This window comes from Pseudoliparis swirei, chromosome 21 (assembly GCF_029220125.1).
Source record: "Pseudoliparis swirei isolate HS2019 ecotype Mariana Trench chromosome 21, NWPU_hadal_v1, whole genome shotgun sequence".
Classification (NCBI taxonomy): domain Eukaryota; kingdom Metazoa; phylum Chordata; class Actinopteri; order Perciformes; family Liparidae; genus Pseudoliparis; species Pseudoliparis swirei.
The window spans coordinates 16,399,741-16,427,513 of record NC_079408.1 but is presented as its reverse complement, the minus strand read 5'-3'; the positions used below and the strand labels follow the sequence as shown (position 1 = coordinate 16,427,513).

The 27,773-nt window shown below is 40.5% G+C and overlaps 1 protein-coding gene and 1 long non-coding RNA gene across 3 annotated transcripts in view; one reads left to right on the top strand and one right to left on the bottom strand.

Moving 5' to 3' along the window:
• sorcs2 (sortilin-related VPS10 domain containing receptor 2) overlaps positions 1-27,773 on the bottom strand; it is a 189,811-nt gene that overhangs the window by 66,819 nt on the left and 95,219 nt on the right. For both annotated transcript variants that reach the window (XM_056443212.1, XM_056443213.1), the window contains exon 3: positions 18,624-18,723. In XM_056443212.1, the coding sequence (XP_056299187.1) occupies positions 18,624-18,723 (100 nt within the window). The remainder of the gene's footprint in view (positions 1-18,623; positions 18,724-27,773) is intronic.
• On the top strand, positions 8,836-11,546 carry LOC130212076 (uncharacterized). The gene is made up of 4 exons (XR_008835227.1): positions 8,836-8,988; positions 9,286-9,394; positions 10,238-10,357; positions 10,493-11,546. It is a non-coding gene; the product is annotated as an uncharacterized LOC130212076 (long non-coding RNA).

Below are 27,773 nucleotides of genomic sequence, written 5' to 3'. Positions count from 1 at the left end.
TCATGCAGGCCGTGAGACTAGCAGTGGCATTCAGAGATACATCCACACTGAGCTACACTGCGTATTAAGACACACACATTTGCAGTCACGCACACAAACACTAAAGAGACACCAACACTTCCAGGAAGATACACTAACTCATCTTTATCTTTCTCTGCCAACAACCCACACACCCCAACAAATTAACACTCTTCCGCTGTTCATCATCCGATTCAATGAAAGCCATGGAGGCAAAGGGATCAGTTCCCGCGGGACATCATTTTATTTGGCCACAAAACAAATGAGCTGAGGTTCGGCCACTGACATTTAAATGAGTAATGAGTCATGAGCCTGCTTGTCATCGCTACCAGCCAGTGCTCTGTTTTCATTTGTCTGTCTATTGTTCACTCTGTGATATTTTTCTTAATGTTCTCTCCTTCCATCACTCTCTCAGACAATTCTAATTGATGGAACTTTAAAATGCTCCATCAGCCTCACCTTCCCTCCCCAGTCATGAAATTCAATCGTCTTTCATCACAATAATTCATTATCTCTCAATCCTGGCAGAGGAAATGAAATGGTTTGCTCTCAAAACACATGCATCATTGGCTGTTATTTACTCTTCTGTTGGAAAGCACAGACAAGCAATTGCAGGTTATTTGTGAATATAGTCGATGGACTTTTAATCCATTTGTGCATTAAAGTGAACCGTGATCATAAAACTATGCAACCCTTATAGCAAAACCGTTAACTATCAAAAGTTTTGATTTGACAAGTCACTTTTTTCTCAAGCAAGTTTACCCTTTGAAAGGAGATATTACATTTTAGCTAATGAGAAAATCCTCCATCAAGTCTCATTGGGCCAATAAACCATTTAATTCCTGATTAAAAAGGACTAAACTAAACTACTATACAATTCACCCAAGGCCTCTATAGTTAAAAATGGTAAGAAATTACAGTACTTCACATTGTCAAGAGCAACTCATCAGGGTAGTCCCATCAGCCTGCTGCTATTTGCTTTGGCTATAGAGCCCTTATCTATCACACTCAAGTCGTTAACAACAATAAGATGAATTATTCGTGGAGAGAAGGAGTACAACATATCTTTATATGCTGATGATTTAATACCATACGTAAAAAAACCTATTCTAAGTCTACCTCACTTTACCCACACTTTAAGATTTGGTAAATCTTCTGGGTATGAACAGAACTTTTTGTAAAAGTGAATGCTACCCTGTAAATAACTTAGTGCTTCAAATCTAGGATAACGTATTGCCATTCAAAATGTCGAGACATGGCTTTAAATACCTGGGCATTAAGATCATAAGAGATATGCAGAACCTTTACAAAGAAAACGTTTCTTCTTTACTTAAAGTTAAATTGGATCTTAAAAAATGGAAAACAATTCACTTATCCTTAGCAGGGGAAGTAAATTGCATAAAGATGAATGTGCTCCCCAAATTTCCTTCCCTGTTTCAATGCCTTCCACTCTACCTTCCTCAATCTTTTTTTTAATGTATTGACAAAGCTTTCATCTCATTTACATGGAATGGCAAGAACCCTAGAATACGTATGGAGCTCCTACAGAGGCCGAAACTACAGGGAGGGCTTGCTCTTCCTATTGGCTTCATGCTCCAGATACTGACTGGTGTCACTATGAAGCTAGATCAGACATGGGCAAACTACGGCCCGCGGGCCACATCCGGCCCGTTAGGCTTTTTAATCCGGCCCGCCGAACTTGTCCAAATCGCAACTTTGTTTACTTCCGGTGTGCGTTGGCGCGGAAAGTACTCGTCACACAAAACCCTTCACCATGATTTATCAATCAGTTTGTCTGTCAACATTTTTCGAAAAAAACAACCAATGAACACTCAGTAAATCACAAGGGACCCGCCCACCACACAGGTGAAGCTCATTTAGAAACAGCCGCAGTGATTTTGGCGAGCAGCGCGGAGCCTCGGAGGAGCTGCAAAGCCACGAGGAGGAACACGCAGCCAGAAGAGAGCCACTTGGACCGGGTAAGAGTCTTTACTACACGTTATGTGTCACGGTGTCCGTCCCGGTGTCCGTAACTTGTGCGCGGTGCTGACTAGTCTTGTATTTTACAGAGAGGATTCACCAGCGCCTGCAGCGCAGCCTGCAGCTCAACCTGCAGCTCCACCTGCCCGGCCAGCAGAGAGGACTCGTGACACGATGACATGATGTTATTATAGTGAAGCCATATTGTAAATAGTCTGTCAATAGTTGTGTTCTGTTTTCTATTTCACAACATGTATATAATGTGGATTTTTTTATTATTATGTACAATACATATTTATAAAAAAGAAAAAATTAATGGTCATTTTTTATTTGCACACACCCCATGAAACTTTATCTGCAATATGAAGTCATTTCTCAGTCCCATCTTTATCATTTTGGTGAATGTGTGACAGACACATCATTTTTACTAAAAAAACGTTAATACAAAATTTGGTTTTCCTCATTTATTTAATTCAATTCAGTTTATTTGTAATTACAAATTTGTCTCGGAGTGCTTTACAATCTGTACATATAGACAACCCTGACCTTTGACCTTTGACCGCACATCGGATCAGGAACAACTCCCAAATAACCCTTCAGGGGGAAAAGGGAAGAAACCTTCAGGAGAGAACAGAGGAGGATCCCTCTCCAGGATGGACAGGTGCAATTACATGTATCTAGCATTGTATTCAGATATTTCACTGCTTTTGTGAACCTATGACCTTTGGTAAACCAATTTCAAACACCAAAACAGTTCGTCCACATGAGTAAAGGTGTGTTTTCAGAAGAGATATGAATAATTAAAAAAAATCGAACTTCAATTGTCAGCTTTAGGGTCATATTTTCTCGAGTAAAGCGCTGTTTGTCTGTTTGTGACGGGTTCATACACATGCTGACCAGATGACGCCGCACATCGCCCTCAATTTAAAGACCCTTTTCTAGTTTCTGCTGCAGGCAGGATATTTAATACAGTCTGTCTCTCAGGACAATCCGTCCATTATTTTGCGGGGTTTAAAACAATTAGAAATTATTGAGCTTGAGTATGTCGTTGGGTAATAATTTGTTTTGAATGTTGAAAGTGATTCCATTGATCTCTTTCCAGTAAATGTTTTTACTTTAACTTTGCACCTTAAATTGAAATGTAGAAAAAACAGACGCAATCTCCAGGTTTAATAAATTACATTGCGTGTCCAAATGCTCCTGGCCCGGCCCCTCTGCCACATTTTAGAACCGATTGTGGCCCGCAGGTCAAAAAGTTTGCCCACCCCTGAGCTAGATCCTGCAGTTCAACATCTCTTACAGCTCTGGTCACTTCCAGTCTTCCAGTTTCTATAGCTCGGTTCACATTAGCAATGTTAGGCCGTTTAATGTCGATAGTCAAAAAATTGTCTGGCGATGTTTTGGGCAACTCACCATTTTTCTTTGCCTTGTTATGCTGCGTTCTCACCAAAAGCTTTGCAAAGTCAATGCACAGACGTGAATGGAATAGATAGACCAAAGTGAAGTTGCGAAAGCCAATCAGCTAAGTTAGATATGTTTAGAAGAAATCATATTTTATTTTTCCAATTACAAAGGGTTTGGCTAATGCACCGATGAAGCTTGCAGGGTTCAGTACCTCCAATAAGATTAAGAACCACTGTGCTAGAACTTCCATCCGACTCAAAGCGGCTAATTTCAAGAGTACATGACTAAATAACATCTCTTAGAAATGTGACCTTTACGAAGATAAAAGCGGACTGGGAAGGTGAACTAGGGGGTGACAGAAGAAGATATGTGGAACTGTGCTCTACAAAGAGTGAATGACAGCTCTTCTTGTGCAAAACTCGGCATAATCCAATTCAAAGTTCTGCATCAAGCTTTTAAAAAGCAAGATTCGCTAAAATATACCCCAACTCGGATGCTAACTGCAGCAGATGCCATCACACCCCAGCCAACTTGACATATTCTGGTCTGCTCTGACATCTTACTGGTCTGTGGTCTGTAAACACTCTCCTTGGCTCTTAGTATTGAGCTCCAACCCAACGCCGCTTCAGCTATATTTGGTGTAACAGATAGACAACACTTTACAATAACAAAAAAACATCATGGCTTTTTTCTCATAGAAGAATATTATTGCATTGGAAATCAACAAACCCACCCAAGATAACTATGTGGTTTGGTGACCTGATGCACGTCTGGCTCGGCAAAATAAGGTGACCTTTTTTTAATGTATTTATTCTAATGTATTTATTTTCCTGTACTGGTTGTGGGGTAGGTGAGGTGGGTTTGTTGTATGTTTGTATATGTCAAAAAAAATATGGAAAACAATGGAATTGTCAGATGAAGTGCATTTTTGCTTTGTTTTGTGCCCATCAACATTTCCAAATAAAAAATAATATATGAAAAAAAAAGGACTAAACATTATCTAATATTTGGCCCCCAAAGATCACCCCTGTAGGTTACACTGCTGAAACAAACCACATCTGCAAAACTCAATCTGAATATTAATTTAAAAAATATTTTTGCAGGCTGCAATCACTGCTGTATTCCAACATTGAGCATTTGTGTATACAGTACAATGATTCATGACTGAATTGGATGACAATACAGATACACGTTTGATATTATAACCATCAAAAGCTGCACTACCTTTCCTTGCTATAGGCTAGACAACTGCCTTTATTTAGCTAATTTAAATATAGCTCGAATGAAACAGCAACAGAAAAATTGTGTCTCCACTGAGATGGAGTGTAGTTCAATGTAGAGTAAAAAAGATCAGGATTAATCTAAATAATTAATCTTCAATAAAACTCAATGTGACTTTATTTCATTGTATTGGCAAGCGACTCAGATTACAATATGTATTGCGATGCATTTGACACAATATGATATATTGCGATACATTGCAACATATTCCAAATTAAATGGAAAAATAAAGCTGAACAAACGTGTATAACATATTAATAACTCCGCTCACAAATTGCATCAAAACTATGTCAAAAGGTATCAATTAGCAGAGAACACACTGAAATGCACTTGCCATAAAGAAATTAAATAAATACTGTAACATTCTCTCATTGCGTCACTGACCATTCTTAACTTACTTGGATGCCATGAACATCATATGAAATAAAGTTAAATGAAAATGTCAGTCACTATGTCTGGATTCTTCCCATTCCTCCAGGTTCAGTTTTTAGCAACTCTGCAATGTTACTGTCTGTAAGGTTCTCGAGCTGTTATAGGGGTGTAATGTAATCATAACATTCAATGGTCTAGTCGTCTTACATCAGATGTTAGGGATACTCTCTCTCCAAGTAAAGTACTTGTTAAATGAGAATAATGTTCCATCACTGGTATTATCATGAAAAAAGTGGCCAGTTTATAGTATAGTCAGGATATCCTTTATAATCATAATAATACATTTGTCGAGAGCTTTTCTAGAACACAGTCACTTTACACTTAACCCTCCTGTTACCTTTTGGGTCAATTTGACCCCATTCAATGTTTAATGTCGGTGTTCCTTGGGGTCAATTTGACCCCAGGCTGTTTTTCACTGTGTCAAACATATAAGAAATATCAACTTTTTTATATATTCAAAGGGCTATTTAGGTAGTCAACAAACAAACATAAAGTACCTCACACTTAAACTTGGGAAACAATATTAATTCTAATAATTTTCTGGAGGTTTTAATTGCTGGGGTCAAATTGACCCCGAGGGTAAAATATGTTAGTAAATGTAATTAACTGAGTGCCGGTGGAGTTATTTTAGGAATGTGGTGATATGGTGCAAATAAACTCTGGAACAGTTCGCCCATCCATAGATGAAGCTAGCACTGATGCTAGCGAGGAGTGAGTTGCAATAGACAAGATTGCAAAAAATATAGCAGAATTTGACAATTTGGCAGTTATGGGAGTCAAGGCAAAGGGTGGAGTTGAAGATTATCCCAAGATTGCTTGTACTTAATGGAACACTTTTTAGAGTGAGATAAAACCCACTAAAAATCTGTAAACAAATATTAAACTTTGCCCTGAAACCTAGAAGTCATATCATACATGTGACTAAAGAATAATATTCCTGCCTGGTCATGAGGTAATAACATTAGCTAGCTGTATATCTCCACGTTATTACCTCATTCTTTTATTTTGAATGTAACAGAATGTAACAGTTTTTAATATTGTAAATATATAATTACTGCAATACTTTCATCAGTGGGACATAAGCTCACACAACATTGTGCTCTCTTGTTTGGCGATAGTGTCACCTAACAGACATTTATTAAAAGGAATCTTCAATATTGCCTCTTAAGTTGTGACAATTAGCCCAGTCTTTGAGGTCGAAGTGAATAATCAGTTTAGTTCTCCGGACGTAAACCTCCAGTGAGATGTAAAAAAAAAAAATCTTGTGGAACTTAATTCCCAAGTCAATCTAAAAAAAGTAGAGCTGTCAATCGATTAAAAAAAATTAACTAATTAATCGCACATTTTGAAATTGCGATTAATCGCGATTAATCGCAATTAAAAGTTAAAAGTTAAAAGTTCATTCTTTTTAAAGACAACACTTCACACAGAGCTGTGTTTTCAAAGAGGCTCCTACATATACAGTGCCAGCGAGGTATTTAATATCGTGGATGATAAATTGTTTCTTCAGTGAAACATCAGATTAGTAAAAAAAAGAAGTATATTGAGACCCCATTGGTCCTGTCATCTTTAACATTGAACACAGCAGAACCAGTGGCCTTGATAACTGACTGACATTCAAATATGTCACGTTAACCCTCTGGAGGCTGGGCTCATTTTATACATTTTACGAAAAAAATTAAATTCACCGTTTAACCCTTGTGTTGCCTTCGGGTCATTTTGACCCGAATCAATATTACACCCTCCTGCCGCCTTCGGGTTAATTTGACCCCATTCAATGTTTAATGTCGGTGTTCTTTCGGTAGTCAACAAACAAACATAAAGTGCCTCACACATAAACTTGGAAAACAATATTAATTCTAATAATTTTCTGGAGGTTTTAATTGCTGGCGTCAAATTGAACCCAAAGGGTAAAATATGTTAGTAAATATAAAGGTAACAGGAGGGTGAACATTGAATCGGGTCAAAATGACCCAAAGGCGGGAGGTTAAATATTTAACAAAATGAAAGGCAACACAAGGGTTAAAAGTGTTTCCTTTTTTAAAGACAAAACTTCACACAGAGCTGTGTTTTCAAAGAGGCTCCTACATATACAGTGCCAGCGAGGTATTTAATATCGTGGATGATAAATTGTTTCTTCAGTGAAACATCAGATTAGTAAAAAAATGAGGTATATTGAGACCCCATTGGTCCTGTCATCTTTAACATTGAACAGCAGCAGAACCAGTGGCCTTGGTAACTGACTGACATTAAAATATGTCACGTTAACCCTCTGGAGGCTGGGGGCATTTTATACATTTTACAAAATAAATTAAATTCACCGTTTAAAGTCTTTTGCATGTGACACACCCCCACGTGTTATACATCAAACATTCCAGAACAATCTCAGCTCTGAAATGAGCCTCATTGTCCTCGCGCCGTGTTCTCTGGTTCTCTGACTGACAGGCTGCTAAATGAGCCTTACCTGTGAGGTGGGAGTTCCTTTGTGATTTACTGAGTGTTCATTGTTTTTTTCCCCCGAAATGTTGACAGACAAACGGATTGACCAATCACGTTGAAGGTTTCGTGTGTCGAGTTCTTTCCGCGCCGCGTCACCCGACACGTCGCCCCTCTGTTCCTCTGTGTATCAGAGGGGGAGACAGGAGGAAGGAGGAGCAGGAGGAAACCCGACTGATTCATCCACGAGTTAAACTGATTTCTGCTCCTTATTTTCGCGGAGAAATGATTGTTTTAAAAACGGAAACAGTGTCAAACCGTACTGCCGCGGTTTAAAAAAAAAAAAAAAAAAAAAAAATGCGTTAATTGCGTTAAAATATTTTAGTGCGTTAACGCGGCCAAATTAATCGCATAGATTAACGCGTTAACGCTGACAGCCCTAAAAAAAAGACATCATAAAGAGATTAGCAACAATAATTTTTAGAAACTCCACATTTAAACAACTAAACCAGTAAAGTACGACAACAAAGCTGATACAAATTGTTTATACCAGTTGCTGTCTCTACCAGGCATACAAATGACTATTCAAATGATCTTGAATGAGAGATTAATCCCTAGATTTCCTGATGCATTATGTGTAAATAAAAAAACTGAAAGTCATTTGGCTTCCTTTCTGAGGTCTCTGCTCTGATATTCTGCAGTCTTCAGCTGCAGTGAAATATTAACCAAGCCCCATTCATCTCTAGACTACAGCAAACACATACGGCTCTAAAATTCAGAGACAAGCATAGGGCTGCATTTGCAACCTATAGTTCAAAGCGTGGTCTCCCTCCAAGCAGACGGTACGGTGAGTGCTCGCTGCCTATTGATCCATCTTGGTGGATCCTGGTCAGGTCAATTCATAGGCACGGCATTTGAAGGGCTGAGAGCAGGATAGCTGAATACTATGGGCCTCTGTCGTGATACAAGAGGACACCAGAGCCCAGCTGGACGGAGCACATGGACTAATTGCTTTAATCAATGCTCGGTCAGAGATAACAGCTAATGTTATGCTATAATCGGCAGGAACATTGCGGTGGAATATGCTTGGAAATAGTAACATTGCAATAGCAAGTCTCATTTCAATGTTATAATAATAATGACAGATAAACCTATGGGGGCCCCGCAGCAGAAATGAGCTGTCGGCCCCTCACTAGTCAGACCATCAGTGCTGTGCAAGCGCGAAAGAAAGATATGGCTAAACACATTGTTCTGCCCCACATTGTCATGTGTTGCATTTGAGACGTTGAGTGGTCTAGAAGGCAATTGCCTTTTTTGGTTCTTAGATTTATCCCTCCTCTCTCACCGTAGTTAGTTCCCGTTTCACTTCCTACTGAAAGCACAAACTGCAGCTACATTTCACCTTTACTGCTTGATAGCCTCTGAAGTTCTAAGTCTGTAAGTATCTATGTATGTAACTTGTAAATATCTGCTATCTGTGTCATTACTGTTATAAAATAATATTGTGCTGTAGCAGTGGGCGCTAATTAGCGTTTAGCTAATCGCGATTAGCTAGATGCTAATCGCGATTAGCATTTGTCATGTCAGGATTAGCTTGGACTCTGAAGTAGTCAGGATATTCATGTTGATGGATAGGGGAAATTTATGGCATGATGGCTTTGTGTTAATCATAATGTTGTTTATGCATATGTGTGTGGACAGTTTGTGAAGTTATGTTATGTTATGTCTCCACAGTTTTACAATATCCAAGATCAATACTAAAGACCCTAAAACTCAACTCTGGATTCATGAGTCTTCATTTTATGGATCTGCTGTTAGCTATCTGCTAAGCTAACCTAAAGAAGTAAGAGCAGAATAATAATATCTTTCTGGCTTTGGGGGAAACAAATGCTGTGGCTTTTGTTGCTTTTAAACAATTCACCATTCTCTTTGGATGGTGCTGAGCACAGGATACAGAGGTGGTTGCAAAATAGCAGATGGTTGATAGGGAGGAGAATGCCATGTGAAAAACACGGCCAATGGCAGACCTTTACCCAGCTGCGAGTCAGACTTGTCCGAACTGACCACAGTACTGTATGGCGTGTCATATTGAGTTTAACTTCGTCAGATGCCCAGTTTCTATTCATTCCTGTCTATTTGAAAGCCTGCAAGAGATTAGGGGAGCTGATTTGTGAAGTTGAAATGAGGACTTAAACAATATCTGCTCATTTCGCTACAAAATGTTAAGTGGCAGCTGGCTGGATGGAGATTGCTGTGGGCTATTTATATATTACCAGTAAATATATCATAATATTACATTTATTTTCTTTTTGGAAAGTACAAATGTCGGAAGATAGCATGTAGTACTCAGCAATCATCTCCAATCTGATCTTAAGCGCACAGCTGTCAGGTACGTGATTCGGCATGTAAACCATCACAAAAAGGACATTGTAAGTGTGATAACCTATTTAATTCAGCATGTTTGAAACTGAACAAAGAAAAAGTTTAGTAGCTTTGTACTTTGTGACATTCCCTCATTTACAGTTTTATATTCCTTCTATAATTAAAATGTGTAGCTCCGTCACTGCGAGCTGAACTCTCAACAAAGTCAAGACTATTCATACACTCTGTCATACTCATTGAATGTGTTGTAACTCTGTAATGATTCCTTCTGGTCACATGACATCTATTCTTCTGTCCATCTTAGAGAGGGATCCTCCTCGGTTGCTCTCCTGAAGGTTTCTTCACTTTTTTCCCTGTGAAAGGTTTTTTTCTATTTCTTGGGAGTTTTTCCTGATCCGATGTGAGGTCAAAGCTCAGGGATATCGTACGTATACAGATTGTAAAGCCCTCTGAGGGGAATTAGTAATTTGTGATATTGGGCTATACAAAATAAATTGAATAGAATCTGTTCCGTTCCATGTGTTAGTTTGTAATTAGTATCTCTTTTTCATTCATTCAGGATGAGTCTGATGAGCCAGAGCTCGATGGTGTTTCAGTGGGCCTCCTTACCGTCATCAGTGACCATGACACAAGTCCAGTTCAGTACCACACTTTGAGAATCTCTGTCGTTGACATATTTATCTCAGCGCCACCTACTGGCTCCACTGGACTTCCTCAAATCTGCCACAAACTTGTAATGCTGGTCTGTGGATATCGACAAGCCTATTTTCACTATCAGAGCGCCATCTACTGGCGAAAGAAAACCTGGGTTACGTGAAAACGGTAAAACGGCCCACCGGTGGGCATGCGTTCTCTGGCGAGCAGGCCCGCGTCTCGCCAGCGCCCCCGACTGGCGCAAAAGAGCGAGGAACCGTTAATCTCTGCTCCCAGTTTTAATAATGGCTTTTGTTTTGTCACAACACTTGTGCATATGTTGCCAACACATACAGATTGAACTGTTAATATGAGATACAGCAACTTTAAATGACCATCTTGGAATGGTAATGGTTTAAATAACCCGGTTAAGAGAAGCAGAGTAATATCAAAAATGAGAAAGACAAAGCATCAAATTATATTTGAACAGAAAACGCATTTATCTCAAGCTGAACACTAGAAAAAAGGAAAAAAATGTGGCTACATGAACACATTTTATAGCTCAATAAATACCGGAAGAAGAGGAGTTGCGATATTATTACATACATATTTATTTTTCATTGGTTGGGGAGATCAGGGACACTGAAGGCAGATTGAAAGCAAACTGACCCCCACAAAGTGATCAAAGTATAATGAAGAAAATACTCAAATTGATTTCTTCTGAATCACAAGGCACACTGATATGTGCTGGAGACTTTTATACAGTAATAAGTAATAAATGGATAAATCTAATAAGAGAAAAGTGTCCCCTTGCTGAGAAGAGGGTTAGACAAGACGGGCCTACCTGACGTTTGGAGAGACGTACATCAATTTGAAAAAGATTATACTTTTCACTCGGCGCCTCATGCAGTCGTCTCAAGAATAAACTATATTTTTATGTTTCAGAACGACGGACATAAGATCCGTAGCTTCATTTGCATAGTAGAGCAAAGAAAACAATCTGGAGATGTGTGTGTGAGTAATGTGAAAATAATAAATAAGGAAAACAAAAACTCCTGAACTTTGGAACTAAATGAAGGAAATGAGTGAACCCAAATATATATTACAAGACAAGTTATCAGGGATAAATAAAATAATAATATACTCTCTCAGTTCTCATAAAAAGAAGAGAAAGTCAAAAAAAAAAAAAAAAAAAAAAACAACAAAGAGAGACTCACTCATGTTCATGTTATGTTGGCCAAAGTTAAAAATCAGATCTTGGACATTTATAAAGAACAAACTGAGAAAAAAAAAAAAAAAAAAAAACAAACAAATAGGGTCAAAGCTACAAAATTACAAGCCAAGAACATAAAAGGAAAAAACAGATCTCACTCAATAAAAAAATACTTCAGGACAAATCCGTAATAACTTGACAAGATCGACACTGCATTCCAAACATATTACAAAACCCTGTACTCGCAACCAAAACAGGAAACTAAAGAGAATATAGAATCATTCCTGAAGTCTATAGAGCTGCCCTTAATTGGTAAACACCAGAATGACAATTTGACTTCACAGATTACAAAAAAAGATTTGAAGAATGCATTGAATAGATAAAAACAATAAGACACCAGGAAGTGACTGTTTACCAGCTGAATGGTATTAGATCTTTAAGGAAGAGCTGACACCAGTACTTATGAACTCCTATTACACGCCACACCACAACATGAGCACATCTTTAACAGAGCTCTCAATGAAGCAAGAGAAAGCAAGGGTGACATCATCTGTCTGAAGATGATGTCACCTCTGTAATTGCCCCAAATCCTATAGATTACACACCGCTTTGTTCATGTGATAACTTTACGGAGTGTGCAATCCCCTCACATACTGTAGCTTGAATGCCCTCCGGTTTACTGTTTTCTGAGGAGACTAGCAGTGTTGATCAAACTGTGCTCACGTATTTGTGTGTTTGTGTGTGTGCGTGTAGAGGCAACTAATGAACCTGATCACTCATCATTTGAGAATATGAGATGGCAGACCCTGTTGTCCAGAAGTTGCTTGTGGATTGATGAACTCTACCATAGGTAGGAGTGGCACGTGGCTAAAGTTGCAGTTCAAAATCAGCAACATGTTGCAGCACTACATATGCTAATCTTTGTTTGTTTGTTTTATAAATAACAAAATACATCATGTCCCAGCCAGGGAAAGGACACAAGTGCTTTTGAATAAATAGTATTCTTAACTTTAAAATCATACTAACTGGGGTCCCTGCAGACACCAGAAGCATACTTTAGAATATATATATTTACGGTGGAACTTCCGGTTCCGCCACTGAGAGTATGACAGCTTGATGTTCGAGCAACCCAACGGATTTATGAAATAACCCCAAAAAACGGTAGTTTTGTCAACCCCAGTGCAATGTATGCTTACTAATGGCGAAAGGGGTGAATACTAGAAGTAGGACGACCACAAAAATGATGGATTACGATCCCGAAATGGGACAAGACAGCCGAGGCAGCTCTCCGGGTCCACACGACGAGGAAAGCTCCGGGGGTACCCTACGAAGTATTCTCAACGAACTCCGGGACTTCAGAAAGGATAACAGGGTGCAACTCACTGACATTAAACAGGAACTGAAGAGAGTAAATGATAGAATGGACGAAGCAGAGGAGAGAATAGGTGAAGCTGAGACCGTGCTAATCGGGCGGCTGGTGCAGCGCCAAACTAATCTGGAAGCCAGGCTAACAAACCAGGAGGGTCGAGCGCGTAGGGATAATTTAAGGATTTACGGAATACCCGAAGACAAAGAGGGCACCGACATGGCTGGCTTTCTGGATAACCTGCTAAAAAACGCACTCGACCTCCCCAGTGACAAAGATCTCCGAATAGAACGGGCACACCGAGTACCGGCACCTAAGCCCAATGGCCCACAGGCAAAGCCCCGGTCGATAGTGGTCATATTCGGGAGTTACCAGACGAAGGAGGAGGTGCTCCGGAGAGCCTGGCAGAAAAAAGAAGTCTTCTACGACAACACCCGCTTCTACGTTGACCATGACTTCCCCCCCGAAGTGCTGAAGAAACGCGGTGAATACGCCGAAGCTAAGAAAGTCCTGAAAGAAAAACGAATAAAGTTCCAGACGCCGTACCCCGCAAGGATGCGAGTCTTCTACGATAATGGCACTCTGCTGTTCCAAGATGCTGCAGAAGCGACAAGAGATATGGCTTCACGAGGATTTCCAGTTACGGTGGTGAAATCCTCCGCTGCCCCGGACCAGGAGGAGATCCAGCACCTGTCTACCTGGCAGGTGGCCGGGAGACGACAAGACCGGAGTGACGACCAGGAGCCCGGTGCAGCGGACGGCGGCACACAGCCAAACAAACCCCGCCAGCCTCAATATAAGGATATACTCCAGAAATTCAGAAGATGATCCCCCACGACAGGACAATGATGACTCTTCAGAGAAATACAGATAAGTTGTAATGGACTCCAGTGTGATACTCTTTGCTTTTCTTTTTTTTTTGGTTATACCCCCGGAGGTACGCCATGACATTCTAAAAAACTACTCCTACAGTTATATTTTTGGTTAATTAAAACAGTCGGGACTTGTTAATTAACTTGTCACCCATAGTTTATTTTGTGTGGATTTTGGCTAACATGTGGCCACACTTTAGGGCCCCACCACCGACGCGACGTGGGACTTTCCCTTATGGGGGCTTTGGCTTTCCAAGGTCCTCTCAGGCTCATTTGAAACGAGCCTCTATATCTGAAACAGCTGTTTTAAACCGTTTTGGTGACTTTCCGTTAAAAACTGTTTCACGTTCCTTTTTTTCTGTTTTGTGTATTTGTTCCTTGGGAGAGATGTTTTCAGTGTACAACTTTTATGTTATCGGAGATATTGGGAGAGGTTCCACCTGTGATTATCAATGGTTGAAACTATGAATAGAAACGCCCTTAAGGTTATTTCATTTAATGTGAAGGGGATCTTGAATCCAGCTAAAAGAAGTAAAATATTGTCGAAAATGAAAAAGGAAAAGGCAAATGTTGTGCTCTTACAAGAGACACACCTCACCCCTTTAGAGCATGAACAATTAAAGAGAATGGGGCTTTCAAGGGTATATTGTTCATCTTATAAATCAGGCCGTAGGAGAGGCGTAGCCATTTTAATATCACAAACGGTATCATTTGAACTACTCTCTAAAGTAACAGATAAGGAGGGGAGATATATAATAGTCTCTGGAAAAATAGATGGTGTTACAATAACTTTATGTAACATTTATGCCCCCCCTGGAAGTGATTTTAATTTCTACAGAAAGATATTTGATTTAATGATAGAGGCCCCAGGAATTGTCATATGCGGTGGAGATTGGAACATCCGTCTAAACCCAAAACTAGACTTCAAAAAATATGACCGCTACATCGTTGCATAGGAAAATGTATGTTCTAATGACAGAACTGGGCATATTAGATCTATGGAGAGATATTTACCCATCAGGCCGTGAATATACATTTTACTCATGCCCCCATGATACATACTCAAGGATAGACTATTTCTTTGTGCTAAAGAGAGATCGCCATAGAATGCATAGTTGTGATATTGGTAGTATTGACTTATCTGACCATGCACCTCTGTCCTGCACTGTGCATATCAGCGATAAAATAAGAAAAACATTGTGGAGGTTGAATACAAGTATCTTAAACAACCCGAAATTTAAGACCCAAATGAGAAAGGAAATAAAAATGTTTCTGGATGAAAATGATAATGGGGAGGTCGACTCAGCTATAGTATGGGATGCCTTGAAGGCAGTCATCAGAGGGAGAATTATATCTTTCTGTACCCATGAAAAGAAAGAGAAACAACTACGACTACTAAACCTTAATAAAGAATTAAAGGATCTTGAGACACAACATAAGAGAGAACAAAAAAAGAATTTGCTGATAGAAATTAGGAAAGTTAGGAATGAAATAAATCTGTTATACTCACAGGAAATTGGAAAAAAACATGATATTCACAAAACAAATGTTATGAGGCGGGCTCAAAATCAACAAAGCTCTTGGCAAGAAGGCTGCAAAAACAACGAGCGGATAGCACAATATACAAAATAAGAGACCCGGTTTCTAAAACTATACAGGATGAACTGCAAAATACCTTTTAAAAATACTACAAATCTCTATACACACAACCACAACTAGAGGGCGAACAACAAATTAGCGAATTCCTCAAGTCTCTCAATCTCCCTGAACTATCAGAAGAACAAAATCAGATATTAACAGCAGCGATAACTGAGACAGAACTAAACAGCGCCATCTCCAGACTTAAAACCAATAAATCACCTGGTCCGGATGGCTTCCCTTCGGAGTGGTACAAGACATTTCGATTTGAGCTAATATCAAACCTCCTTAGGGCCTGCAATATAACCCTAAAAGATGCCAAGATGCCCCCATCTTGGAGCGAGGCAGTGATCTCTGTTATTCACAAAGAAGGAAAAGATAAACTAGAATGTGGATCTTATAGACCAATTTCAGTGTTGAATGCTGACTACAAATTATATACAGCCATCCTGGCCAAAAGACTGGAACAGACCCTCCCCCAAATTATACATCATGACCAGACTGGCTTTATCTCACAAAGACAAACCCACGATAACATCAGGCGATCGCTGCACATACTAAACCACATCCAACAGAACAATCTTGAAGCCTACCTAGTCAGTCTGGATGCTGAGAAGGCCTTTGATTCAGTGAGCTGGCCTTTCATATTTAAAGTCCTTGAACGACTTGGCATGCACGACACTTTTATCAAAGGCATTCGTACACTATATACTAAACCCTTGGCCTGGATTAAAATAAATGGACATCTCTCGGACACCATTATATTAGAGCGCAGAACAAGACAGGGATGCCCAATCTCTCCACTGCTTTTTGCCCTCTATATAGAGCCTCTGGCGCAATGGATAAGACAGACAGAAAGCATTAAAGGCATTTGTTTAAATGGATCAGACCACAAAGTGGCCCTGTATGCTGACGATATCCTGATTTACTTAACTACCCCCTCTAACTCCCTTCTTGAATTAATGAACCTGTTAAAAACTTTTGGTAGATATGCAGGATATAAATTAAACCTACAAAAAACACAAATCTTGACCTTTAATTGTACACCCCCTAAACACATTAAAGATAAATTCCACCTTAACTGGGACCAGAAGTCCTTGAAATACCTAGGAATACACCTACCAAGAGATATCTCAACATTGGCAGAGATAAACTACACTCCTCTCTCAACAAAAATTAAAGAAGATACATATCGATGGAACTCTATTTCTTTCCTCGGATTAACCCATAGAATTGACTCTGTAAAAATGAACATTCTCCCACGATATCTGTTCCTATTTCAAGCACTCCCTGTAGAAATTCCCCCGAAACAATTCTCTGAATTGGATAAAATCATTTCAAGATTTATCTGGCAAGGGAAAAAACCAAGGATTAAATTTAAAACTCTACAACTTCCAAAAGAAGAAGGAGGAATGGCTCTACCCAATTAAAAAAATTACTTCTATGCTGTTCAGATTAAACCCTTAATTAACATGTGTACCCCATTTTACTGCGCCAGGTGGAAAGATATTGAACTCTCTATTATGAATGACCCCCCAATTCAAGCAGTATTAGCACACAAAAACCTGGGAAAACTTATAGACAATTTATAAAACCCATGGATCAAATTCAATTAAAAAATCTGGAACATGATAAAAAAGAGAATATAAACTAGATCATAAACTACAAATACTTCAATGGTGCGCCTATGACCCGGGGGTCAAACCAAATGAAATGGATCATAGATTTAAATCTTGAATCCCAAAAGGTATAACAACATACTATTCTTTGACAGATAAAGGACAACTAAAGGACTTTGAACACCTAAGGGAAAAATATCGTCTTGAAAAATCTGATTTTTATAGATGTTTCCAGATACGCAACCATTTTGAACATAACATTAGAAATACAAAAGACCTTGATGAACCAATACTAAGAATATTTCTCGGTGCCTACCAAAACGAATTAAACAGAGGTATTATCTCTAAATCCTACAAGGGCCTTATGACAAAAAAATCCCACACTGCAGTATATGTAAAGGAAAAATGGGAAAGAGATGGCAACCTCTCAATATCAAATGAAGACTGGTTAGATGTGTGTAAATTCCAATGGAAATGTACCAACTCTCATATGGTGGGAATTTGCATGGAAGTGTGTTATTCGTTTCTTTATTACACCGAAGCAGAAGGCACGCTTCGCGGGAGGGGATGCCACATGTTGGAGACGGTGTGGGGCTCAAGAAGCAAATCACTGGCACATATTTTGGGAGTGCCCTGTCATAAGGCCTTTCTGGGCAGATTTTCATAAAATATTGAAAGTCATACTTAACACTGACTTGCCCCTGGAATTTGCAACTTTATTCTTAGGAAAATTAGATTTTCAAACAGGGCGACAAGATAAATACATGTTTGGCATTTTAATAACCGCTTGTAAAAAAGCGCTCACCAGACGCTGGCTGCTTCCTGAGCCCCCCACGATTCAGGAGTGGATAGACATAGTAAATGACATCTATGCTATGGAAAGGATCACCTTCTCCCTCCGCCTTCAGAGAAGTATGTTTATTCAACTCTGGGACAAGTGGGTGAAATATGCAAATCCAATACGGACAGATCCTGTGGAGATAATAAATGAATGACCCTGCAACGCTGCTCTAGTTTAGGAAACCTCTCTCTCCCTAGTCTCCCCCTTGTCCGATGTATTTCTCTGTTTGTATGTACACTCTCCCAAAAATGTTCAATGTTATTTAATTTGAAAGACTGGATGGTATATATTGAATACTACACCTGTGCTGATGTATACTTTATAAATTAAGATACTAACCAAAAACGAAAAATAAAAAAGAATAAAAAAAGAATATATATTTACACTGGTAAATAAATATTCAGGCATCCCCCTCATTAGTGACCAGAACACGGGCGAAGAGCTTCTCTTCATTACGATCAGCATTGCTCAGCACAAGCACTCAAGGGAGTCTATCGCATCTTCCTACCTTTTTTTTGTTGTTTGGGCAAATGTAGAAGCTGGTTAACACGATAGTTGTTCCTGGCATCAGGTTGAGTTTGGTGTAGGTGGTGCCATAGTCAGTAGACCTGAAAGCAGACAGACAAAAACAACATTAAGTAGCAGTTGGTCAGATTAGGAACATTTGTTCGTTCATATTCTTTAGCTACGTGCAGATACTCTGCCTTCGGCTGTTGATTTTGATATTGACTAATAAAACATAAGTCAATATCAACAGCCAAAGGCAGTGTGACAGGCCTGACCATCACACCGTTTAAGGTTGTCAAATTTGTTATCGCAGTGGGATAGTGATTTTTTTAAAGGACCGGTGTCCTCTGGTGTTTCATGGCAGCACGACGGCCACGCACGAGCATCCTGGAGCCACCACGTCTTCTCCTGGTGGTACTAAGCAAAGCCGTGTGGACGAGTTCGTCCTGAAGAGAGGCTCATGCACCCCTCAGAGGACACACCTGGAGCAACACCACCTGAGAGGCAGCACGTAATCGGTGGGCGGGACATGTATACCCTCAGATCAAGTGCTTAATCTCTCTCTCTCTTCACCTCCGAGCTGTGGCCATTCTGTGGCATGGTGCCTAAGTGTAGGCCACCATTTGTGTCTTTTTCAGTGAAGCTGTGAAGGGAATCTCTGCCATTTTTGTTGTGTCTGTTTTCTTCTGTTTTGTGGTTTGACAGGGATCTCAGTATTGTTTTTCCTTTTACGACGGTAGTTCAGTGTGACCTTTTATGCGGTTTATTGTGTTGGCCTTGGAGACCCTGATGCCTTTTTGCTTCCGTTTTAGTTTACCTTTGTTAAGCCTTAACGGTGTCAATAAATATTCCTTGTTTGCTTAAGTATTTCACCTGACTTTTTGTTTGCCTCCTTTGTTCCACCTCCTTTGTCAAGGCTGTATCTCTTATATATGTATGTTACTGCCTGTGAACCCCTAGGCAATCGAGAGGGGCCATAACATGAAAATGCTTGCTGTCCGTACTCTTCTGACATTTGTTATTTTGCATATTAAAACAGCAGAAAAACCTCTGTGTCGACAAAAGGAGATTAAAAGGAGATCTGCAGCATGGTAGGGAAAGGGCAGCCTGCTTATTCTCTCCAACTGCCCTGAATGGATTCTATCAGCTCTCTGTTTACCACATACAATAGGAGAACAGCCTACTGGCCAATCCCCAAATCTGGCAGTTTTACACACAGGTCGGACCTCCTGTGTGAGATCGCTGGCTGCTGGATTCTTTCTCTACTACAGCTCAGTCACGCCGGCCAAGCAGAGTAAGGGTTAGTGACACGTTTTGAAAAGTAGCACAGGTTTCAGCTCAGCGAGGCTTCGGAGGGCTATTTGTTGATTGATAATTAATGACTTAAACATGCTCTCAGCCACATAATGAAAGCAAAGGAGATTAAGGCCCCACATACTTATGACAGATTACAAAAATTAATGTAACTGGCACTGAAAAGAGCTTAAATAATGCTAATTTAAACGTCTACTGTTTTTGCAGTTTTGTGTGGGTGTTTTGACAGCTTTCTGGAGATCATTTCAAAAGTAATCAATAGCACAGGAAAAAAAGATTCTTCCCGCATTTAGAACAGGGTCGAGGGTTCAACAGGAGGGAGCCTGGAAGAAGAGGTCTTGATGAAAGAGAATGATGAGCTAGCACGTCAGCCTGGTTAAGGATGAGATGATTGACTCCTTTGCGCAGTGGGACATCAAGCAGTGACAGACACATACACACTCATCACCCCGCCAAGCCATTCAGCAATCAGATCTCCTAGAGTGCTCCGATACAGCTGGAGAAAATGAAGTGATTAAGTCTACTAGGAGGCTGGATGATCAGGGTATTAAAAATGCATTGGGCCATTTGGGCTGTGTTGGACTTGTAAGGAAATTGTCTTAGCAGTTATTTGTGCATAATTAACTTACCCACTACACATTGAAACTTTTACAAGCTCTGTCAAAGCACTCGTAGCTTCCTACCTCTTAAATCCCAGTTACATTGTTGAGTTGTGGAGCACTGTTGCAGCAGCTACCGTTGCATTCGGAGGAAAGAATAAATGATGGATTTATCTTTAGCCGTTGTCGGCGTATTTATTTAGCAAGCTTCTGACACATCAGTCTCACGGTCAGAGCTACTTCAACTGAACAAAGTAACATATGGCACATTGGCCTTTATAGCCTGAGCCCTAGCGCCACCCTGTGGTGTAACCATATATACATACCACAGTACAGCATTACATTACATATACATATACATCTGAGTACATATCTCAACACCCCCACTTGTACTCAGGTTGCTATACTTCAAGCAAAAGAAACACAAAAAAAACAGAATGAATGTGAACCTCTGTCATACACATATCACTCTCCAAAAAGAGCACTTGCAAACCTCTTCAGTTTCAACTTACTTACAGGTTTGGTCATCACATCAGCAATCATGTTATCGGTAGAACAATACATCAAAATCACCCTTCCCTCGATCACAGTTGACCTGATAAAGTGGTACTTTATGTCAAAGTGTTTACACCTCTGTCTGTTTACAGGGTTTTTGGCAAGAGCTATTGTCCCCTGATTGTCCTCATGTACAATAGTTTGTGTGTACTTGTAATTATCTATACCCCCTAATAATTGTTCCAGGTATAGACATTCCTGTATGGTTGAAGCCAGTGCCATGTATTCTGCCTCGCAGGTGGACAGCGCAACTGTGGGTTGTTTTCTAGTCTTCCACGAGACTAGAGAGCTGTTCTGACTAAGACTGACAGTATCCTGTGGTACTGCGTCTGTCACTGGTATCAACCGCCCAGTCAGCATCACTGTAGGCTAGTATTCCTAGCTCCTCACTGTCATTTCTCCTAAAGTTTAACCCTTTCTCTGCAGTGCCTTTGAGATACCTTAGTACGTGCTTCACCGTGACCCACTGCTCCTCTGTAGGCTCTGCAAAGTACTGTGATAATCTGCTCACTACAAAACTCAAATCTGGTCTGGTACAAGTAGTGAGGTATATAAGACTACCCACAGCCTCCCTGTACATCCTGACATCTTCCATCTTTACTGCATCATCAGTATACTCTAGCTTCTGCTCACAGGGTGTTTCTCTGGTCATACAATCTTGCATATTAAAACGCTGTAGTATCTTGTTAGTGTACCTTTCCTGTGACATGTTTACACATCCATCTGATTGACTGAAATCAATACCCAGAAATGTTTTGAGTTTGCCTAAATCTTTCATTTTAAACTTTTCTGCAAGCATTTCTTTCACCTCTTTCAGTCTCTCTTCATTGCTTGCTGCAATGATCAAGTCATCGACCCATATGATTATGATCACCTTTCCTTCTTTTGACTCTTTGGCATAAACACAGTGGTCGGCTGGGTTTTGTGTGAATCCATCCTCAGTAAGGCAATTGTGCAAAACCCTATTCCAATTTCGGCCGGACTGTTTAAGACCGTAAAGGATTTCTAGCTTATAAACTATACCCTCTTTTTCTTCATAACCCTCTGGTGGATTGATGTAGATCTCATAATCTATGGGAGCGTGCAAGTACGCAGTTTTCACGTCCATTTGGTGTAGGAGTAAATTCTCCTGTGCAGCTTTTTGTAGCACCACCCTTACACTCGTCATGTCTGCCGTGGGTGAAAACGTCTCCCCATAGTCTATTCCCATTCTCTGTCTGTAACCCTTGGCCACAAACCTTGCTTTGTATTTGTCTCTCCCATCTGCATCAGTCTTGATGGCGTAAACCCATCTACCCCCCACTGTCTCCTTGCCTATTGGCAGTGATGTCGGGTAAAGGTCTTGTTGTCGTTTAAGGACTGGATGTCCTCATCCATGGCTTGTGTCCATTGTATTGAGTTAGGTGGCCCCATTGGCATCACAAATGTCTGTGGAATGCCACACACCGCTCTACAGCAGTAGTCTACTGTGATATGAAGCGCATCACTGACACCGTTTTCAGTTATGAACTCATCTAAATGACTCGGCTTCCTTCTTTCTCTAGATGGATACCTTTTACTCTCTGGTTCGCCACTTGTCACACTCTGTTGCGTTTGATTATGGTCACTAGACCTCGTTTCTGTACCTGGACTATCACTATTTTCGGTTTTCCTACTCACCCCTGCGTGGTTTCAGTAGTCCTGGGTCTCACAGTGTCATCATAGCTATCGCTTGGATCTGGCTCACCTGTCTGTGTTTGTTTTTCCACAGTTGACTGCCTCACAAACTTTACTAGTCTGTGTTTTTGTACTTTGTTTGTATCTGGATGATACACCAAATACGCTGGGCTGTTCTTGTCGTGACCTACAAAATGCCCTGATCACATCTGGAATCAAGCTTCCTTTGCTCTGTTTGTATGTGTAACATACAGACCCACATTTTTGCATTTTGGATACATTGGGCTTTTTGTCGGTTAGCAGCTCATAAGGAGTCTGCCCTGTACGTTTGTTAAAACATCTGTTCCGTACCATTGCTGCTGTTTGTACAGCGTAGGGCCATAGCTGCTTGGTTAATGCACTTTCAGCTATCATGCACCTACCCATCTCAAAAAGAGTATGCCAACCCCTCTCTGCTGTTCCGTTCTGGTGTGGGGAATAAGGAGCTGACGTTTCATGTCTGATATTATTTTTCCTCAACACTGCTTGGAAATCACTGCATGTAAACTCTGTTCCATTGTCGGATCTGATGCACCTCACCTTCCCATAAGGGAATACATCTGCTAGGAACTTTTCCGTAGCCTGTGTTGTGTCACTTTTCTTCTTTAGAAAATAAACAAACACTGCGCTTGAGTAATCATCAGTAAATGATTGCACATATTTGTAACCTTCTCTCGACTCAGTGGATACAGGACCTGCAAGATCTGTGTGTACCATTTGTAAGGGAGCCTTTGCTCTGGTATCAGGGTCCCTATTTCTGGTTTGGGCAAACTTTCCCTGAATACATACCTCACACTCTTGTTCGGGCCTACCCGTTTTACCTTTGATCTGCATACCTACAACAACATTTTGCAACTTCGCAACATCGTCATAGTTACAATGGCCTAATATTTCATGCCATGTCTGTATGTCGTGACAGGCATTACACTTATCATTAGATTCACATTCAGTATGCAAATAATACAGCTTTCCATACACATGAATGTTAAACCTGGTACCGCCTCTGGTTATCAGGACATCTTTATCTTCTTTGAAGACAACCGTAGCTCCACTCGTGGTAGCTGCCTTCACCGAGAAGATGCTCTGGGGATATGACGGTACAAACAAAGCATCTCTCAGCGTCGCCTTTCGTCGCTGTCCGTTGCTGTCGATGAGGGAAACCTCGGCATTCCCCCTCCGCTGAGCAATTCCGCTGCATCGGATGCCGTCTGCCAGTTCGACAATGTGCGTTTCTTGCTTGAACGCGCTGTCGAAACTTTTGAACCAGGTTATGTCAGTGATGACATGAGAGGTAGCTCCTGTGTCCACCATCAGACCCTTCTCCTGGATACTGCACGCCGGCTGCCGCTGGGTTCTGGTTCCTCCGTCTCTCACCGTGAGCGCGTAGTCCTCGTCGGCATCTTCTGAGACTTTACTCACACCATCTTGTTTGTCCTTACGCCTACACGTGGCATCTTTGTGTGTGTCACTTTTGCAAAAACTACACCATGTCTTCTGTCGACACGCTCTCGCTCTGTGGCCTTTGATGCCACACTTGAAACATGACATTTCTGTGTCTTCTTTGTTCCAGTCACGGGCGACCGTTTTGGCGGGACGCCTTCCACTCTTCCCTTGAGTCTTCATCACACTGTCGCTCGACTCAGCTACGTTTAACTTCTCCGTTTCTTCAAAACTTCGTGGTTTAGTCTTGAATTCTGCAAACGTGATGTTATCGTCCGTATGCGCCACATGTATTGCAAATGGCTTAAAACTCTCAGGCAGTCCTTTTAAAACCATGGCCACTAGCAATCCATCTCCTAACGTTTCACCTGCGTTCCTCAGCGCTGTGATGGCGGTTTCTGCTCTGATGATATAGTCCATTATACTCTCATGGCTTGCCTTCTGAAGCGATGTCAACGTGGTGTACAAGTTGATTATACGGGGCTTTCCCTTCCCTGCATAATACTCTCTCAATATTTTCAGAGCTTTTCTTCCATCATCGGGCGCATCCCTCATTACTAACGAGAGGCTTTTGTCATCCAACAGTAAAATTAGCTCTGCGTATGCGTCAGCATTTTTACCTGCATCTGCTGCTCGCTCTTGCTCTGACGTCGGTTCTCTCAGAATAGTGTCCTTTAGTCCATTCAAATGGAGATATCCCAGCGTTTTGGTTTCCCAAATCTCATACTTGGTTTCGTCTCCGTCGAATGTCGGTCGAGGCAACCTGCTCCTCCCTCGTTGTTCCATCATGCGAGCTTGCTCTTCTTCTTAGCTAGCTGCCCGTTAGCACGCGGTTCGTTGCGACTTTCTAACTGTTAAACTTTTCTTCCGAACGACTCCTGGGCCCATAACCTGTTGAGTTGTGGAGCACTGTTGCAGCAGCTACCGTTGCATTCGGAGGAAAGAATAAATGATGGATTTATCTTTAGCCGTTGTCGGCGTATTTATTTAGCAAGCTTCTGACACATCAGTCTCACGGTCAGAGCTACTTCTACTGAACAAAGTAACATATGGCACATTGGCCTTTATAGCCTGAGCCCTAGCGCCACCCTGTGGTGTAACCATATATACATACCACAGTACAGCATTACATTACATATACATATACATCTGAGTACATATCTCAACATACATATTGTCCAGTTATGCTAGTGTTACACACTGACACAATTACCATTCAGCATTCCAGATGACTTCATTGTGCTGTGAAACACACCAAGACAGCCTCCAATGAATGTCTGCCTCAACATCTCGACTGTCTGTGTCAAACTGGTCTAACTTGCTTCTTTTAGACAGGAGTTGCAGCGCCAGTCATGCCAAAACCCTCTACTGCCACCTATTGGCGAACGTGAGTATCGCCCTGCATCGGCTTTAGGTGAAACCAGGTGAGTTTTAAGTTGAATATAAAGCGGGTAAGGTACTCACACAAATGAATACAATAACAATTCTGAAAGCAATGTTAGCCTTTAAAATGTCCATAGTGCCACACTAACGTTAGCTGCTGTACTTCAGTAGGAAGGAAGGATGACATTATGTATCCCGTGCTCTTTTCCTCAGTACGTCACATGGTTTGCTGTTCCTGTCTTCTTTCGTGACAATGGTACATGGGATAAAAGCAGTTTTCCTGTTCATATTAAAAAGGCATCCTAAATAAGTGTTAATTTGTAGTGTGTTAGAAGCAGAGCTAAAATCAATAAAAAAAATAACATGAGCAAAAGATGTTGGTGTCTCTGCAATGTGGTCTGCTATAGTGAGAGTGGGACCTCTGCACCCTAAGGCCATTTCTCAGCACAATGAAGGGGGTCAAGTTGATTCCCTACAGAGGAATAAGACTGACGCAGACTTTCTCTCCACACAGTCGGCTAATAGTGGAGTGAGTGCAACTGGACCTAAATCTATAAAAAATGTTGCTCCAGAATCTTGAGGCACATGTCCTGTCTGGTGCTGAGCAGGTTGGTTGGAAATGGTTATTAGCTGCTGCTTTTTAAGCATGAAACAAAACAAGTATCGAAAGGGGATTGGCAGAGTTGATGATCATTTTCTGTTGTGTGTCACTGAGCAATTGACATTAGACATAGACAATTATCAATATCTAATATAAAACGTTGAATCGGTGGCACTATAGAGTGAAACCATTGGCTGACTGGAAGGTCTGAAATGACCTATTTGCTTTGGAAAATGGTCTGCAGGGATTTAAAGTAGTGTATAGATATACCCAATACAAATCTGTTGTATGGGAAAGCACATATAATGCAGCAGAAATTATTAATTATTATTTCTTCAAACAACCAAGAACTTGTGCACTAGTTCCCTTGACACAAAGCCAATTCGATCAAACATAAACCAGGGTATGTCCGAGAGCTTTTTACATTTTTTATTTATTTTTTGTCGTTATGACTCCCTTTACTGTAAGACTATACATTTTTGGATAATGTAAATAATCTCATTTAGTCAACATGTATTGGCCAGTGAACAACACAGTCTGTTGGACTATTCCTTTTGCATGTGCAGTGACTGAAATGAATTTAATTGTGAAATGTAGATGCAGCTGCTGTGTTTTCTAAAAACCTTGTCTTGTAGCATATATTAGACAAAGGATTTTGCAGTTACTTTTGTTAAAAACATAAAGAAGGAAAGATGTTCCAGCAATAATAAGGCTATAATTTGGGGGTTTGGCATTGGTGCCCCAGAGCCTTTTATGGCGAGAATAATGATTTTTAGTTTATATGAAAGCTCTTTTTTTTACTGCCTACCTTCCAGACCTTTTGATTAATAGACTGGTTGGGAGTGATAATAAATTAATTAGGTATAATAACTTTGAAACAGAATGGGAAGGAGATGAGGGGGTATGGGTAAGCACTTATATATGTAGCACTCGATTAACACATAACAAATCTTTACCATTGTTATTACCCTTATTTTCATACATTGTATGAAACAGTATTTCATTTGGATGTCTTGATACCAGTCAGTTCAGGAATCTTACACTCAAGCATCATAATCATGACTTAGATGGAGACACAAAGGAGTTAAACAAGTTTCCACAGACAAAACTCATTTGGTACTGGCCATGCAGCTCAATTAATAACAGTTGAAGAATATAAACCACTAGAATACTGAGGTATACAATAATAGTAAGACAATGATAGGCAGGAAAGGGGAAAGAAAGGTGGACATGGAAGTGTCTGCATGAGTGGATGTGACAGAGACAGACTGAGGCTGACATTGTATTTTCCCTAAAGCGCTTGAGAGAACAGAGAATGTGGAAGCACTTTAGGGTGGCTACAGGTGCTGGATCATATTTAATGTCTTCATATGGTCTTCAAGGTTGCTTCAGCACCTGACGTCTCAGGGAAGGCAAATCAAGCATATACGGAGACCAACATATAGAGAAGGGGCTAATAGGGAAAAAGGTTTATGATGATTTTTAAATCCACCGAAATGCCCGTAACATGCTAGCTGTTGATATATTTTTATGAGAAGTGACAGACAGAATTGTAGCCTTTATG